We start from the raw sequence: 17,554 nt of genomic DNA on the forward strand, positions 1-17,554 counted from the left end.
AGAGGCATGACATTTCTGAAACATTCTTAAAGCAGTTGACCAATAGGTTGTTTGCAATCACGTGGTTCTGGTGACGCGCGAAATTCCGGTGGAGGGCAAGCAGTGAAAATCAGAATGGAAGAGATGGGGAAAAGTCCTTTCTTTGCTGGTTTAGAAAGGTATAAACAGAAAATCACAACATATGTTGGACGCAATCCTTATGTTATGAAGAGGAGCGACTTTTCTGCTGAATTAAAAGACTTTCCTGCCATCGAGGAGGTAGATATAGAGGATGTGAAGCTGCCGTCACGCCGTGTTCAGTTCTAGTCTGGGTTTGTTTATATCGCGCTGCCTTTCTACTAGTGAAGTTAGAGCAGTATTTTGATTTTCTGTCGTGATTGTGAAAAATGTCGCCATTGTAGGTCATTTATGCTGAATCGAGAATTGTAATAGGAACTCACGATATCGTTCGTGGAAAAAAAATGGACGATAATACAATTTTCACCTTATAAGGTGAGGAAAGACGACTAGCAAATATAATAATGTCACTAAATAAACCCACTGCATTTCACTCAAAATAATCACATACTTTGCTGAGTTTTGTATTTGGTTTTTGTGTAATAATTAACATTATGTTTTAGAGCATGATCACGATCATGATGACTTGCACACAGCCACTTCAAAACTGTTCACGAGCTTCTATGGGTTTGATTTTGGTTGTCATTTGTTGAAATAAATACAAAAATACAGCGTGTCTGTGTCTGAACGTGACCCTCCGATTCTCCTCCGTGGTCATATGGGAAAGTGAATATTTACAAAAACAACATTAAAACTAGTTACATTTACACGCTTCCAACAAATAAATGGATCAACTAAAGTCAGCTTGTTGAACACATTTATTTTATTTGGACATTTTCTACCATACGATGGCTGAAGCAGCAGCGCGTGACACTGTTCTCATGGTAACCAGATCAACATTGTGAACAGAATACTACAAAACTGAAGTGAAAATACCAAATTATAATTAAATAGGATAAAATATCTTCTCCTCCCTGCAAACGATAGCATGAAGAATGTGAATATTTAACCAAGTCAAAAAGGTAAGCAGGTAACTGTTATCCATATTCATTTAAGTATCAGCAGACGCAAAACGCTATAAAAGGTGACAACTTTTAAAGTTAAAAAACGAAATAAGTTATAAAAAACGGTATAAGTTATGTAAACGATATATAAACACCTTCTGGGTTCTCGATTTTATCGATTTGAGCAACCATAAATGACGCAAAACATGCGAATTCGGAGTTTTTGATAGGATTCCTATTTAGAAACATCACTCCCTGCCCTCCAGACTCATTCGCGCTGCTGCTGTGACATCATGTGCAAACAACCTATTGCAACACTCAAGTCGACCAATCAGAGCACATTGTGCTTTTCAGTAGGAGGGGCTTCACAGAGACAGGAACTAAACAGAGCGTTACTGACAGACTGGGAAGTGAGGTGCTGCAACAATGTCCAATATGTGAAAAATAATGCCTTTTGAACATTAAAGCATGAAACCTATTCTGGTCGACCCCAAAAACAAAATCAAGACTTTGTAAAAGGGCATAATATGGACTCTTTAATGCTTGTATTTTTGAAAGTTTAGCACCACTTCCGACTGTGTTTGGCACCATATTTTAGTGCTAAACTATAAATTGTGAAACAATGTGGTGTTAGAATAAGTTATTTAAGGACAGACAACCAATCTTAAGCTAAACAATGCAGGCCTCATTAAATATTCATAAAGTAAAACATTAGAGAATTCTTTAAGCTTGTTTTTTGATCTAAATATAAGTAAATTTAGAGAGGTTTATGCTTAAAACAAAACAAAACAAAAAACTCTTTTCCAATAGGATAAGAAAAATAATTCGGGATATATTCTATAAAAAGAACTGGACAAATTGAGCCTCAATTTACCTTGTTCAGGGATGTTTTGATATTTTTAACAACAAAAAGACTTTTACAGTGTTCCAGAGTGATGAAGAGATAATACATTTTAATGATTTTTATAGTTATTAAAACAGGATGCATACTTGTTGCATGCTGTACCGACCAGTCTTATTAACCTCATAAATATGCAAATAAGAGTGTTTACACTGGGTTTACAGATGTACAGTTTTACAATCTTGAAGCTTGACTACGCAGGTTAATTAATTTAACAAATTTATTATTAACCTAAGGTTAAAATATGAACAGTGTATACTTTCATTGTGTGTGTTTGCGTGCTTTCATCTCTCACTTTTTAAATGAGCCCATCAGAAGCAGTTTGTTCATGACAGCTCCCTCCACTTCTCCAAAGAAGAGGTTTGTCTGCGGGAAACACATTATGGACATTATGCCCCATTTCATAACAATATTGATAATGAATGGTTTTATGTACAGCTCTTGTGATTCATCTGTCCATATGCAATACCTGAGAAGTGTCTTCAGAGACCAGGATGAAGCCATTGTTGTCTATGAGATAGCATTTAATGTCCTAATATGAGCGAGAAAGGTAGAATATTCAGTTAAATATATGATTTGACAAGCTGTGATCTTTTTTAATCACTACAAACCTCCGTTGAAGTTTTCATAGCGCATTTTCAGTTACATTTTGAAATGTTTTTAGGCCAAATGCAACAAGACAGTAAAATAATATGCATTTTATAGCTTTTTATACCAAAGCCATTAATAAAAGACACTGAATTTAAAATGAGAAATGCTATGAGGCATTGTCATATATCTTATGTGCAGTGCAGATCTAGTAAGTCTGTCATGTTTCAGAAATGTCCATTGTATAATGAGTATGTGGAGAATACAGGCCATTTTATGAGCACCATCTTTGAAAATATGGCCAAAGGGAGAGAAGAGAGTCACATTTACCTCATTATCACAGCTGATGGTACATTTGCCATCCAGAGCATTACACTGCGTGGACAGATGCAATGGCAAAGACATGAAGCAAATGCATACATTAATGTTTTTTATATGCAGATACTTGCTAATAAAGAGTTACATTAGTGCATTCTCTTGTACATTATTGTTCATAAACACATCAAACAGAGCTGTTATGCACACATCAGTTTTAGAAGATCTGGTCTGGTAAATATATATATTTCCATGAGCGTATATTTCTGCGCTTACCTGCCGACTGGCCGTCCAAAATTTCCTCTGAAAGAATTCCAGCTTCATTTGAATTCCCACAGCTTTGGGTGTCATAAAAAACACATTTAATATAATGACATTTAGCTGCGCTCAGTGTAAGTCAGTTGCATTTTAGCCAGTAATACATTTAAAAAACAATATATTATAATCATATTGCTTTGAAGTAAGGGAACATATACCTGCCACTATAGGAGACTTCCTGTCATCGAGTAGTTGGATAGCAGTGCTTGCCAAAACCACACTCTTATTTTCACCCCCTTTAAATAAATATCACAAATTAACAAAAATGCCCTCTTATAGTATATTTATCAGTGAACTCTGAAAAAATCCACTAAAGAAATGGTTCTCAACTGCTGATTTATGACCCAAAAATGGATTGCAGGTCTGTTCTGAGGAGAAAAGCAATGCTAAATCTAAATAATAAAATGCAACTTACAATATAATCATATGTGATTATGAACGCAAAATAATCATGCTAAAAAACGTGTTTCCATTTCTATTATAGCTGATGTCAGGTTATATCTCCAATAAAAATATACTATTAAGTGCAAATTCATCTGTCACTTGGTACAAGCTAGTTAAATTAGACTAATGCCAACAGGGAGAGGTCAAATGACCTCCACAATATTCAAAAAACAAGCAAAAGAAGGTAAAAGAAAATATGATGCAGACTGAATAAAATACTGTTTCATAATGAAATTCCAGTGCTGAATATTTTGTTTGTGCTGGAATATAATCTGAATCCTGAAGCTCTATCCATTGCTATAAAAGGCACGTCATAACCACTAGAGGGCAGCATTTATTTGCATAAATATTTATAAGCATAAATCTATTAAGAGCGACTGCTTCGTTTGCATATTCAGATCAAAAGCAGCATGGATTGAAACAAACACTCAGTTAGATGATAAAAAAGAGCTCATTTATAGCGGTACAGGCAGATGAGGGAGAGTGTTTGATCAGAGAGAGTTGGAAGATCAGCGCTGTCTTTGTGATAAGGAGCCCAAGAGCTGTTGAGTGGGATGTAATGATCCTGATCTGTCACGCACACACACATTGCGTGAACGTAAAAGTAGGGCACATTAATTACAGGCGAAGGAAAGAGAGATAAGCAGACAGTCTGCGTGAGGAAAGCCGTACAGTGCAGCTAGAGTAACAAACCACACTGATGCGCTATTACATCAACAGTAACCAGCTTTCATTACTCGGACATTTACTGAAATTCTGAAGATCCACCTGAAATATCTATCTATCTATCTATCTATCTATCTATCTATCTATCTATCTATCTATCTATCTATCTATCTATCTATCTATCTATCTATCTATCTATCTATCTATCTAAATACATGATGGAAACAGCAGTTAGTAATAATCTATTACATTACACATTTAATATAATCTGAATACTTTTGATTACTTTTAGATTACTTTTTACTTAGCATGCTTATCACATTGATCTGAATAGGATATTCATATTGATAAAAAAATACAAAAATAGATTTATCAACTACAAGAAGTGCATTAAAGGTGCCCAAGAATGCTTTTTCACAAGATGTAATATAAGTCTAAGGTGTCCCCTGAATGTGTCTGTGAAGTTTCAGCTCAAAATACTCCATAGATTTTTTTAAATAAATTTTTTTAACTGCCTATTTTGGGGCATCATTAACTATGCACTGATTTTTTCAGCGCGCCGCCCCTTTAATTCGCGTGCTCCCTGCCACACGAGCTCTCGATTATATTACAGCACATTTACAAAGTTCACACAGCTAATATAACCCTCAAATGGATCTTTACAAGATGTTCGTTATGCATGCTGTATGCATGCTTCGAATTATGTGAGTAAAGTATTTATTTTGATGTTTATATTTGTTTCTCTATGAGTTTGAGGCTGTGCTCTGTGGCTAACGACTAATGCTACACTGTTGGAGAGATTTATAAAGAATGAAGTTGTGTTTATGAATTATACAGACTGCAAGTGTTTAAAAATGAAAATAGCGATGGCTCTTGTCTCTGTGAATTCAGTAAGAAACAATGGTAACTTTAACCTCATTTAACAGTACATTAGCAACATGCTAACGAAACATTTAGAAAGACAATTTACAAATATCACTAAAAATATCATGCTATCATGGATCATGTCAGTTATTATTGCTCCATCTTGTCTAATGCCTTTCATAATGTTGGGAACATGGGCTGGCATATGCAAATATTGGGGGCGTACACCCCGACTGTTACGTAACAGTCGGTGTTATGTTGAGATCCGCGTGTTTTCCAGACAAATGAGATTTACATAAGAAAGAGAAAGCAATGGAGTTTGAAACTCAATGTATGTCTTTTCCATGTACTGAACTCTTGTTATTCAACTATGCCAAGGTAAATTCAAATTTTGAATCTAGGCCACCTTTAAACATTATATTACCTCAGGGTTTTGGTGAAGGAACCGCAGGAAGTTCGTAACTTGAGGTTATTTATTATAAATAATTTAAGTAATAATTCATTAAAACAAAAATGTAAAATTTAAATTTAAAATATTATTTTATTATTTTAAAACAAAAAAGATCATATTTTATTTGTTTATGCTGTGTCAATTTTCAATTTTCTCTCAATTTTCTGTTTAATTATATCCTTTATTAACAGAAATAGGCTGGTTTTAGAAAAGAAAAATTAAAAAATAAAGGGAGAATCAATGAATTATGAATAATTTACTGTCATTTCTTTATTAAACATGCCCGCTTGAAAACATGACATAAAAAAAACAAATGAAATTTAACATAATTAAAATCAAGCTGCTTTGAAACAATATCGTTTCAAAGCAGCTTAGATGTGAATGTGAATTGAAATTGAATTGAATTCTAATAATCATTAACTGATTTTTTCTGCATGACGTCATCTTTGAATGCTTGAAATATGTTGCATGACATGAAGACTTTGCACGTGTGTTGATGTACTTGAGCATCATACCTGAACCGAAGGGAATGGAGTACACGAATGTGCCGGGCACCTGCTCTGCGGCTCTTTTATACCACAGAGGAAAGTGATCTGCGTTAAAGACGCCCTCCCTGTCTTCAGCGGTGAGAAAATCTCTGCAAAAACGTGCAACCATAGCGGATATCTTACTTCATCATTCACCATTTACACTTATTGAGGCTTTTTATTGGACATTGTAATGAGATCAGAATCCGTCATTAGCACTCACTGATTGGTCAGCAGCTCAGGAACCACAAACAGGTTGGTTCTGGAAAGACCAGTGCGGGTGCCAAGGAAAGCGATCTCGACCCCTTTATCAGAGTTCCTGTACAGTTTTAGCATGTTAGACTGCCTCTAACATGAACAAAGTTTTCCTACCCAGTCAACCAACACCATTTACCATAAACTCTAAGTTGCAAAACCAGCCTTTTTAGATTTGAACATGGTTGTGTAAAAGGAAATAATTTTTTTGGTCAAATAAACTTTAAAATTATGAAATATGGCTCTTTTAAAATTAATTTAGTAAATATTAACGAGTACAGCGTAAAAGTCCAAACTCACTCAGACTTATTGAGGGCCAGTCCAGTCCAGTACGCTTCTAAAGGAGCGGTTACCACAGCATCAAACAGAACCTGCTGAATCAGCTCTCTGTCACCTACAACACACAAGAGGACATTTACACACTCCTTAATGCTTGTCGGACACCAACTTTAATGAGGACAGAGTTCAAACTGAGGTCATTTGTAAGCAAGGTGTAAGATTTAGATGAAGGACAAAGTGGTAAAACTTTTGCAGGAGCATCTGCTCCTGTATATACTGCAGTATGACATTACCACAGAAGTTTAAGCTGTAAAACCAATCAATTGAGCTCATTTAACTGAAAACTGAGCTGAAAGTAAAATCGTTTCAGAGGCAGAACAACTTGATGAAAGATTATGAAGACAAACGTTTCTCCTTAGAATAATATGCACTGATGAACTGATCGCAATAAAAAGTAAACAGGGTTCATTTTGAATTCACATTGACATTAAGGATCAGCTGAAACGCTGCTCACATTTGAGGTGTGGTTTACGGCTGGTCATGTACAGTTTGATGGCCTGAACTTGAGTCAGGTGACGATGCTCATGACGCTCATCTGTGTTACAGTACGTCCTGAAACAAAAACGTAAAAAGCACAATATTTAATACTTATGTGATTAATAACAGTAACAGAGTGTTAGCCTATACATCCAGTGTCAATAGAGGTCTTTACCATTCATCAGCAAGGGCAACATCTGGTTGCTCCAGATCATGTAGACCTAAAAAGAAAAAAGTGTGGATTATAGATTATAGAGGATTACAGATGAACTGGAGGTTTCAGGAACACTCCTGGATACTTATGGCTAAATCTGAGAAAGAGGGACAGAGCAAAAGACATTGAGATCCAGTTTCTCAAAGCAGCGCTGTTAAAAGAGCATTGACAGTTAATCTGTCAGAGGAGAGGAAGATCTCAAGAAAACAGATCTGTTCACCTTATTATAAATATCACATTATTTATTGTTCATTAGACTCTCTGAGGTTTGATTCTGGTTGCGAATATATATAAAGTGCTCATGAGACAATATAAAAGGAATAAATATTTCAGCAAATCACGGTTATTATAGTTAACTAAAACTAAAACCAAAACCATTAAAAAAAAGTTCAGTTACTTGAAATAAAATGAACTGAAATCAAATAAATTATATAAAAACTTAAACTTATTTAAGCTAGTTGCCAATACAAGATTTCTTATTTTCATTTAGTCTAACTTGATGTACTAAAATAAATAAAACTGAAATAAAAATTAACAAACTCTATACAAACATATTTTTAAAAAATATTAAAAATGTCAAAAACATACAACAAAATTACTAAAACTTTAATTAAAATGAAAATGAAAACTTGGAATACTAATTCAAAATATTAATGAAAAGTAAAATAGTATCTCAGTGATATGAAAATTACACTGAGCAATATAAATATACCAATAAAAGTCTAAAGTATTTGAATTGTTCCTACATTGTTCATAAAAATATGCAAAAGGTCAGCAAAAAATTTATGAATTTTTAACATTTCTCTGGATTACATATTTTTAAAATTCCCACATAGGAAAATGGAAAATCAAGATACTGTATAACAATGGTGAAACAATCTCCAAACTTCAAAATATCAGACCTTTAATAGGACTGCTAAGTAATTAAATAATTAATAGAAACTCATAGAAAGAAAACTAATAAAAATATATGTGATCCATAGCTTAAGACAAGAATATATATTCAAGCATTTTAACCATAAAAATGAACTTCCTTGGTTTTCGTAATTCTTGCTAGTAAACCAAATCCTCACCGGCTTCTAGAGAAACATTTCCCTTGAAGAAGTATTTTCCATGTCCTCTTGAAAGCGCCACACCTACACTACAAAACACACAGAAAACACCATTTCAAAAGTCACATTTTCATCATCACAATGTCACATCCTTTTAATCACCATTTGTTCAAATGTAATACAGTTTTAAGCAAACATTTGATAAAAATGTACATATACAAGACACGACCTACCTAAATGGAGTTCCTTTAATATCAGTGTAGTAATAATCATTGTGCATCGTCAAGACACGTTTCTGGTGGGGAACAAATTTAAAGATAAACGATTATAAAGTTAAGCACTCATGTGAGATGTATTTTTGATATTTGCCATTAAACTAATGTTATATAAGATTGTATATCATTAATCTGGAATTGTAAAAATTCTTGCAAGCAATGATGAAACGTTACCCCTTTGTCCACTGTTCTTTTTACTTCCATTGAAAAAGTGCCAGTTCGTCTGTTCACCATTGCTGTGCGCAACTACAAACAAACACATTTATGAAGCAGTGAAGCAGCACTTATTCATGTTAATACTGTATGTCAACACCTCTTAAGATGCAAAACACTTCATGCAATTACGTGAACCTAATGTACAACAGGACTGAGCACCTGCAATGCATTTGCATCTGTATATTTGCATAAAGTATGTTTCTGGTCTAAAGGCCAGTTCACACCAAGGACGATAACTATAACGATAAAGATATAGCTCTAAAAACCATGCTAAATATAAAAAAATAGCAGAATCCACACCACAACTTGTTTCCACCACTAAATAAAAAAAAATAAAAAAGGTAATTTGCGACTTTTTATCTCATAATTCTGACTTTTTTCTTAGAATTTTGAGATTTAAACTCGCAATTGCGAGTTATAAAGTCAGAATTGCGTGATATAGTCAGAATTGTGTGTTATAAAGTCAGAATTACGAGATATTGAGTCAGAATTGCATGATATAGTCAGAATTGTGTTATAAAGTCAAAATTGCTAGATATAAACTCACCATTGTGAGTTATAAAGTCAGTATTGCATTATATAAACTTGCAATTGTGTCTTATAAAGTAAGAATAACGGGATATAAACTTACAATTCTGACTTTTTTTCTCAGAATTGTGAGTTATAAAGTTAGAATTGTGAGATATAAACTCGCAATTCTGAGAAAAAATTTCTTTTTTCCCTCACAATTGGACATTATAACATGCAACTGCAAGTTTATATCTCACAATTCTGAATTTTTCTTAGAATTGTGTGATTTAAACTCGCAATTGCGAGTTATAAAGTCAGAATTGCGTGATATAGTCAGAATTGTATGTTATAAAGTCAGAATTACGAGATATTGAGTCAGAATTGCATGATATAGTCAGAATTGTGTTATAAAGTCAAAATTGCTAGATATAAACTCACCATTGTGAGTTATAAAGTCAGTATTGCATGATATAAACTCGCAATTGTGTCTTATAAAGTAAGAATTGCGGGATATAAACTTACAATTCTGACTTTTTTTCTTGGAATTGTGAGTTATAAAGTTAGAATTGTGAGATATAAACTAGCAATTCTGAGAAAAAATGTCAGTCTTTTTTCCCTAACAATTGGACATTATAACATGCAACTACGAGTTTATATCTCACAATTCTGACTTTATATCATGCAGTTTTGATTTTATAACTCGCAATTCTGGGAAAAAAGTCAGAATTGTGAGATATAAACACATTTGGGAGGGAAAAAAAGTCAGAATTGTGAGATAAAAAGTTGCAATTACCTTTTTTATTTTTTATTTCATGGCAGAAACAAGCTTCTACAGCTATAATGATAACGACAGAGAAACAATATCATTGGAATCAATTTCAGAATAATTTTTTCCAGGTGATGAACGAAAAAAACATTGACAGCCATTGAGAATCCATCCTGCTTTAAAGAGCTCAAGCAAACGACAAAACTGCAGTGCGTGCTTAGAATAAACAGAACGATATCGTCCGCTGGTGTGGACGCTAATATAGTTATCATTATAGTATTCGTTCTTGGTGTGAACGGGCCTTGTCTAAGTGTATTGCATTGTCTGTACTCATTGTGTAAAAACACAGAAACTGGTCCATACAACATCCTCAGTGTCCTCCCATTCCACCTCGGACAGGTCCACGCTGCTGTAACTGGGTTTCTTCCTCTTCTGGCCCTCCTGGTACTGCAGGAAGAGACACACAGAGGACAGGAAGTGATTTAGAGGACGGCAGTGCACTTTCAGTTAGGAACTGGGGTCATACGGTTAACACGATGGAGACAGAAACGTACAGTACGTGGTGATAGAGGCCATTAGTCTAAGTTTTTTCACTCCTGCTCCTTGACTTTCCCACTAGCACTGCACATTTATGGTGTCTAATCAGATGATGAAGCGTGTTAAAGGTGCTGTAAACAATTTGCTCAGTTTCACCATTTTGCTAACTTCAACCACACGGCCTCTCTCTAAAACGCTCAAAGCAGTCCCAAACGTAGTAAATGAAAGACAGGCACAAAACATTTCTGATTGACTGGTTTTCTGATAGGCTTAAAAGCATGCATTGCTTCCTTGACTCTTTCATTTACTGTTTACAGAGTCTGGCGCTGTCACTGAGACAGGTGTGACACCTATTTTAGTGATATCTATCAGTAGTTGGGACATTTTATGTGTGGTATTCCAGAAAAATTGTTTACAGCACCCTTACATAAGGGAAACATCCATCCATGTGCAGTGCTGAGGGACTCCAGGAGCAGGATTGAGAAACTGTGGTGCAAAGAAATGAGTTTTGTTTACACACTATCAGACCAGCCAATATTAGGCTTATAGAGATCTGTGTCAAAATAATCTGTCTAATCTTTTTTGCTCAGATTGGTTTTAGTCAGTCAATGGCTCTGTTCCAATCCCTAATGATTTGCCTCGCTGTCTACGGTCTACATAGGCAGCATCCTAACTGAAATGGAACCTCTGAGTAAGTAACTGAATTCAAATACATTACAGTTAACAGTGCGATGCAAATAATGCTCTTTACATGGAGAACACGAGAAGCCACTGAGAATGCTGTGAATCCACTGATTTGAAAGGGAATGGCGCATCGCAATATTAAAATAAAAGCTTAAGTTTTATTAATTATGTTATGTGCTTTTGACATTAGGGATCAAGCACTTTGGTGAGAAGGCACCAATTGTATCTGTTAGTTTTCCTATTATTATTCTTTTTCTTTTGCTCGAGTCTATTACGGCCCATGTAACCATATGGTAAAAAGTTGTGAAATTTGGCACACAGATAAATGACAGTCTGAACATCAATTTAGACTCTCTAACTCAATCTCTCTAGCGCCACCAACTGTCCAATATTATAACATGTTTATGCTAATAAATTCTGAGCTTTAAGGGTTAGAAACAAAATTCTTTTTTCCTGATTCCTTGGCTCAAGATGATTCGATTGCATTCTATGACTTCATTTTCACTCTAACTTGTCTTAGATGGTTTGTTTGATTTTTACCAAAATTGTCTCACATAATTCTCAGACTATGCTGGCAAAAAGTTATTAAAAGCTTTTTGAAAAACAAAACTGTTCTCAAATAACGCATGCGTGATTTTGACGAAAAGCAAATCAAAAATATTTTGTCTTAAAATGCAGTATTTTTTGAAAGCATTAGCGTATTGTTACGAAACTCGGTATGTGTCTTCGGCACCATGCCCTGAAAGTACTTAAAGGTGTCATCGAATGTTTTTTTTACAAGATGTAATATAAGTCTAAGGTGTCCCCTGAATGTGTCTGTGAAGTTTCAGCTCAAAATACCCCATAGATTTTTTTTTATTCATTTTTTTAACTGCCTATTTTAGAAATGCGTCGATTCAGGTCACAGCCCCTTTAAATCTTGCCTTAAACAGTGCATAAACAAAGTTTACACAGTTAATATAACCCTCAAAATGGATCTTTACAAAGTGTTCGTCATGCATACTGCATGCATGCGCCGGATTATGTGAGTATTGTATTTATTTGGATGTTTACATTTGATTCTGAATGAATTTGAGGCTATATGCTCTGTGGCTAATGCGCTAATGCTACACTGTTGGAGAGATTTATAAAGAATGAAGTTGTGCTAATGCATTATACAGACTGCAATAACGACGGCTCTTGTCTCCGTGAATACAGTAAGAAACGATGGTAACTTTAACCACATTTAACAGTACATTAGCAACATGCTAACGAAACATTTACAATTATCACTAAAAAAATATCATGATATCATGGATCATGTCAGATATTATCGCTCCATCTGGCATTTTTCGCTGTTGTCCTTGATTGCTTACCTAGTCTGATGATTCGGCTATCCACATCCATACGTTAATACTGGCTGCCCTTGTGTAATGCCTTTCATAATGTTGGGAACATGGGCTGGCATATGCAAATATTGGGGGCGTACATATTAATGATCCCGACTGTTACGTAACAGTCTGTGTTATGTTGAGATTCGCCTCTTCTTCGGAGGTCTTTTAAACAAATGAGATTTATATAAGAAGGAGGAAACAATGGAGTTTGAGACTCACTGTAAGTCATTTCCATGTACTGAACTCTTGTTATTTAACTATGCCGAGGTAAATTCAATTTTTGAATCTAGGGCACCTTTAAAAAGTTTTGAGACAGTGCCACTTTGCGGTCAAAAATGCTAATAGCTTTTGATTAATTTTGCATATTTTAATGAAAGTGGTCTTGATAGATTCCATGGGTCATACCGAGAATAATGATACCAATTATTCCATAGTCTCACATAGCCAGACCTTCAGATTTACGGCAGAAAGTCTGGACTCTATCGCAGCTTTCATTTCAAGGACCGCTTAAGAGGACGTGTGACTGACATGTAATGCATCCACTCACAATTCGTTTGGTTCCGCGTTATGTTTAGGGGCGTGAAAATGTAAAGTCGATGTCCATATAATAACAGACCGGCGTGCATCTATAAATGATTAATTCGAGAACATTGTGCAAGTTTACTGCAACAATGGAGCAGCAAACTTCACATACTTTTGAAAATCCAGTGTTTAGTTGATCCTGGTAAGGGCTTATTGTCACAGTTGTAAACAAATCAGCGTTGTTCTTCTACGAGGGGTTTGGCGTCACGGCATTTGTTTACAGGCGGACCGTTAAAGAATGCGAAAAGCACGTCTCCCAGACATCCTGTAGAATTCAACCAACCAGATGACGACTTTGAAACTCCTGAAATGTTTCCAGATAAGTGTGCCATATGCATCAGATGTTCAGCCAATGGTCCGTGGGCATGACATCTGAAGCTGAGACTAATTATTCCATAGTCGGTCGAACTTGCAGTCCAAAATGATAAGCTATTAAATCATATTACTATTGATTGTATTTATGCTTTTTCAGTCGTTTTGACTAAAATAATCTAAACATGTCTTTAATTACTCATTGTTGCACTTGGTCTGATGCTCCCAGCCATGCTTGCATGACTCATCATGTCTTTTGTGTTTGTCCCCTTAATTGCTGCTCGTATCTATATTTTTTATTAGACAGCATTTTAAAAAAAATAGTTCTATTTAACTTTAATTTTTTTATTTCAGTTTTCATATTAGTAATTTTAGTACTTAACCTAACTTATTTTATTGCAATAAGATTCAAATTTTCATTTAATTAAAAAAATATTTACATTTTGTTTTATTTAATCTTTATTTCAATTATTAAAAAAGGTTTTGTAATAGTTTTGCTAAGCACACCAAAACATTAGATGAAATAGTTAATTTTTTTAATTAGATGGAGCTATTTTCTATAATTTTCAATACTTTATTTTACAATATATAAAAAAATCCCTCGTTGCAATGCATCGTGGGATTTGCATGCACAAAACATACTTTATATAATGTCTAACATTAATATTAAAATCCATCATAAATTTGCTCCCAAGGTGAGAGTTTGCCTATAATGTCTAAAAATGTTGCCTAGATGGTCAGCTGACTAGGGTTTGGAACAGAGCCTAAAATTGGCTAAAAGTTTTAATAAGAATGTTCTTTTATGCGCACACTTGAATCCAGTCCAGTTCATAGTAAACAGTCATAATGCTACTTACACTAATAATACTCATTTTAGCATTTACCACATTCAATAACAGTAAACACTGTCCCTGTTCAGCAACACAGAGTCAGTGTGGTCTGTAAATACACACACTCAGAAGCCTTGACTGATGCACACCACCGCTACGCAAACACAAACTGATACACAGCAGCACTGGAGCCACATTACGACGAGAACACCAACACGTTCACGACACACAGAGACGCACAGTCACGCGTGGTGACTGAGAGCGGGGTGAGGGGTGTCCCTGCGAAGGGTGAGTTACCTCAGTGCTCTGATCAGCCCTGGCAGGCACATGAATGGGCTTTTATTCCTGCATGCAATATATCAGAGGAAAAGGGTTGGGATTACAAAAACTACATCTCCCATGATGCACTTCAGCGTCCCACCAGCGCTCTCACAAGCACACACTGCATGTGTGGGTAGATTTTACCTGAGCCAGCTTTTTTTTGGATGTAATTGAATGTCTATTGTATCATATTCCTAATATAGTTCTAATATAAGGCTGGATATGGTCTCAGAACAACATATTAGTCCTTACCAGGGGCCTCAGGTCGGGATGTGTCAGGATGTATCCGTTATTGGTAATGGCAAATGCGTATCCGTGTATTCCTAGCTGGAGAAAAGAAGATAAGATTTAAAAAATTATAGCATTATCACACTTCAGCCCATTTTAAGATACAGAGAGTGTAAAATTGAACAGATTAAAATTGATTTTGGAATACATGGCTATTTATTGGTGGTATCATCCTACCTTGTGTTTTGGGATGGTTTTCATTAACTCCTGAATGGGGATGTCAGTGCCCACAACGCCTAACAGGATGCCTTGGTTTTTCTGCAGAGAGACACATACTGTGAAATCATCTTATTTTCACACATGTACACATTTGTTCACTTCTCATTCTCATTGATGTTTTAATAGGTTTTTAATCTGTTTAAAGTAAAGTAAAAAAATAAGCCTTTTGAAGCTGTTGTATGGTGGATATTAATTATGTCAGAACTCATTGAATATGAATTATAAGTGAAACACACCATTAATGTTACAGCGTACTATTAATTAAGTGTTTTCCAACAAGTTTGATTAAACAAATAGATATGGATGAAAATGATTCGTTCTTTTGTGTCTGATCTTTTCAATGAATCAGTTGATTCAGTTGATTTCCAAGTGGAATTTTTTTTAGAATATATATTTTAGAATGTACATGAATATTGAAAGTTATATTTAACTATTGTGAATTATTATTAATATTATTAATAATATACAAACAACATTTATTTTAACATCAATCATTTTAATATTTTTATAGTTCCATATGAAAGCTTTTTAGAATATACATGAATATTGATAGTTATATTTAACAAATATTAATTATGATCATTATTAATAATATCAAAAATATTAAAATTAGCATTAATATTAATATTGTTATAATAGATCCATATGGAAGCTTTTTAAAATATACATTAATACTGATAGTTGTATTTAACAAATACTAATTATTATTAATACCAAAATTAAAATTAATATTGATATTAATACTGTTATTATAGTTTCCATATGGAAACTTTTTAGAATATACATTTTAATATATGCATTAATTTTGATATTTAGGTTGAATAAATACTAGTTTTAAATATTAACATTAAAATAATATTGCTATTGATGTTAATATTAATATTGTTATTAAACTTTGTATAATATACGTTTTATAATATACATTAATATTAATTGTGTATGTATCTGTGTCTATTCAAACTCAAAATATGTGCTAGATCAACAGATACCATGTCACACATAAACACACAGACATTCTCCCCACCGTTTCATTCTTGGTGCTAAACACAGGCATGGCCACTGTGGTCATCGGGTTTGGACCTTTACTCTCCCCAAGCTGCTGACAGACCAAAAGAAAACTTTCAGATTTAAATTACATGAACACCTGAAAAAAATGCATCCGATAAAGATTTTGGATGGACATTAATCGCCACGGCCGGTTCATAAGCTCACACTGTGTTGTCCCACCGGCCTTCAGATCAAGGAAGTTGCTGCGATATGAAATATTCAAACCAACGTTTTGATTAATGGCCGTGCGAGGTGTAGACAAGTGAAGGGTGATCTGGTGAAGATGGTTCATCTCTGTAGCTGAACTGTAAGCTCAGCTGCGGGCACGATGAGGGCTGACATGATTTAACGCATGAGCTCGCTGAAACTAGGTCTGCTATTCCCCCACCTCACTCCTATGTGTGTGTGTCCATTATGCATGTTTTACAGTGGCCCTTGAGAGGATTCGTGAATGCGGTTGTTTGTGTTTGTGGAAGAGAAAAACAGACAGAAAAAAGAAAAATGGTAAATATCCCATTCTTAGTTGACATCTTTGTTTTGTTTTCCAGTAGAAAAAAAATATATATTAAAGGGATAGTTCATGCAAAAATGAAAATTCTGTCTTTTACTCACTCTCATGTCTTTCCAAACCTATATGACTTTAAGGGGAACAGTAAAATGAAATCAAAATAATGAAAGCGAATGGAGACTGGAGCTGTCAAACTCCAAAAATGACAAAAAACAGCATTAAAGTATCATAAAAACGGTCCATACGCATTGTGCTATATTAAAAATCTTCTGACATCATGTGATTTGTGAAATTTGAACACTTTTTTTCACAGAAAATCTTCTCTGTCATACTTCTCAAATCTCATTTCTGTTAGCATATATTCAAATATAGTGCGTCAAAATGGGACATCAATGACGTGAAATGATCAACTTGTCTTTCGGTCTCCTGTGTCTTGTGACCAATCAAATCAAATCGTTAACATCAAACCTGGTGTCACATGTTTTAACATCCCATATTTAAATACTCCAGTCTTCAGTGTCACATGATCCTTCAGAAATCATTCTAATATGCTGATTTGGTGCTCAAGAAACATTTCTTATTATTATCAATGTTAAACATCTGCTTAATATTTT

The 17,554-nt window shown here is 34.5% G+C and overlaps 1 protein-coding gene across 5 annotated transcripts in view; it reads right to left on the reverse strand.

The window, feature by feature from the left end:
* Positions 1-17,554, reverse strand: part of cacna2d3 (calcium channel, voltage dependent, alpha2/delta subunit 3) — a 68,347-nt gene that overhangs the window by 14,118 nt on the left and 36,675 nt on the right. For 4 of the 5 annotated variants that reach the window (XM_048173061.1, XM_048173063.1, XM_048173060.1 and 1 more), the window contains 17 exons: positions 16,410-16,481; positions 15,344-15,424; positions 15,131-15,205; positions 10,603-10,686; positions 8,922-8,993; positions 8,706-8,767; positions 8,494-8,561; positions 7,382-7,427; positions 7,184-7,281; positions 6,691-6,784; positions 6,359-6,454; positions 6,124-6,245; positions 3,342-3,419; positions 3,142-3,203; positions 2,881-2,925; positions 2,432-2,494; positions 2,258-2,328 (listed from right to left, as the gene is read on the reverse strand). In XM_048173061.1, coding sequence (XP_048029018.1) covers positions 2,258-2,328; positions 2,432-2,494; positions 2,881-2,925; positions 3,142-3,203; positions 3,342-3,419; positions 6,124-6,245; positions 6,359-6,454; positions 6,691-6,784; positions 7,184-7,281; positions 7,382-7,427; positions 8,494-8,561; positions 8,706-8,767; positions 8,922-8,993; positions 10,603-10,686; positions 15,131-15,205; positions 15,344-15,424; positions 16,410-16,481 — 1,289 coding nt within the window. Of the gene's footprint in view, positions 1-2,257; positions 2,329-2,431; positions 2,495-2,880; positions 2,926-3,141; positions 3,204-3,341; positions 3,420-6,123; positions 6,246-6,358; positions 6,455-6,690; positions 6,785-7,183; positions 7,282-7,381; positions 7,428-8,493; positions 8,562-8,705; positions 8,768-8,921; positions 8,994-10,602; positions 10,687-15,130; positions 15,206-15,343; positions 15,425-16,409; positions 16,485-17,554 lie in introns of all 5 variants that reach the window. The other variant, XM_048173062.1, reaches the window with a different exon arrangement.

This window comes from Megalobrama amblycephala, linkage group LG21 (assembly GCF_018812025.1).
Source record: "Megalobrama amblycephala isolate DHTTF-2021 linkage group LG21, ASM1881202v1, whole genome shotgun sequence".
In the NCBI taxonomy this organism is placed as follows: domain Eukaryota; kingdom Metazoa; phylum Chordata; class Actinopteri; order Cypriniformes; family Xenocyprididae; genus Megalobrama; species Megalobrama amblycephala.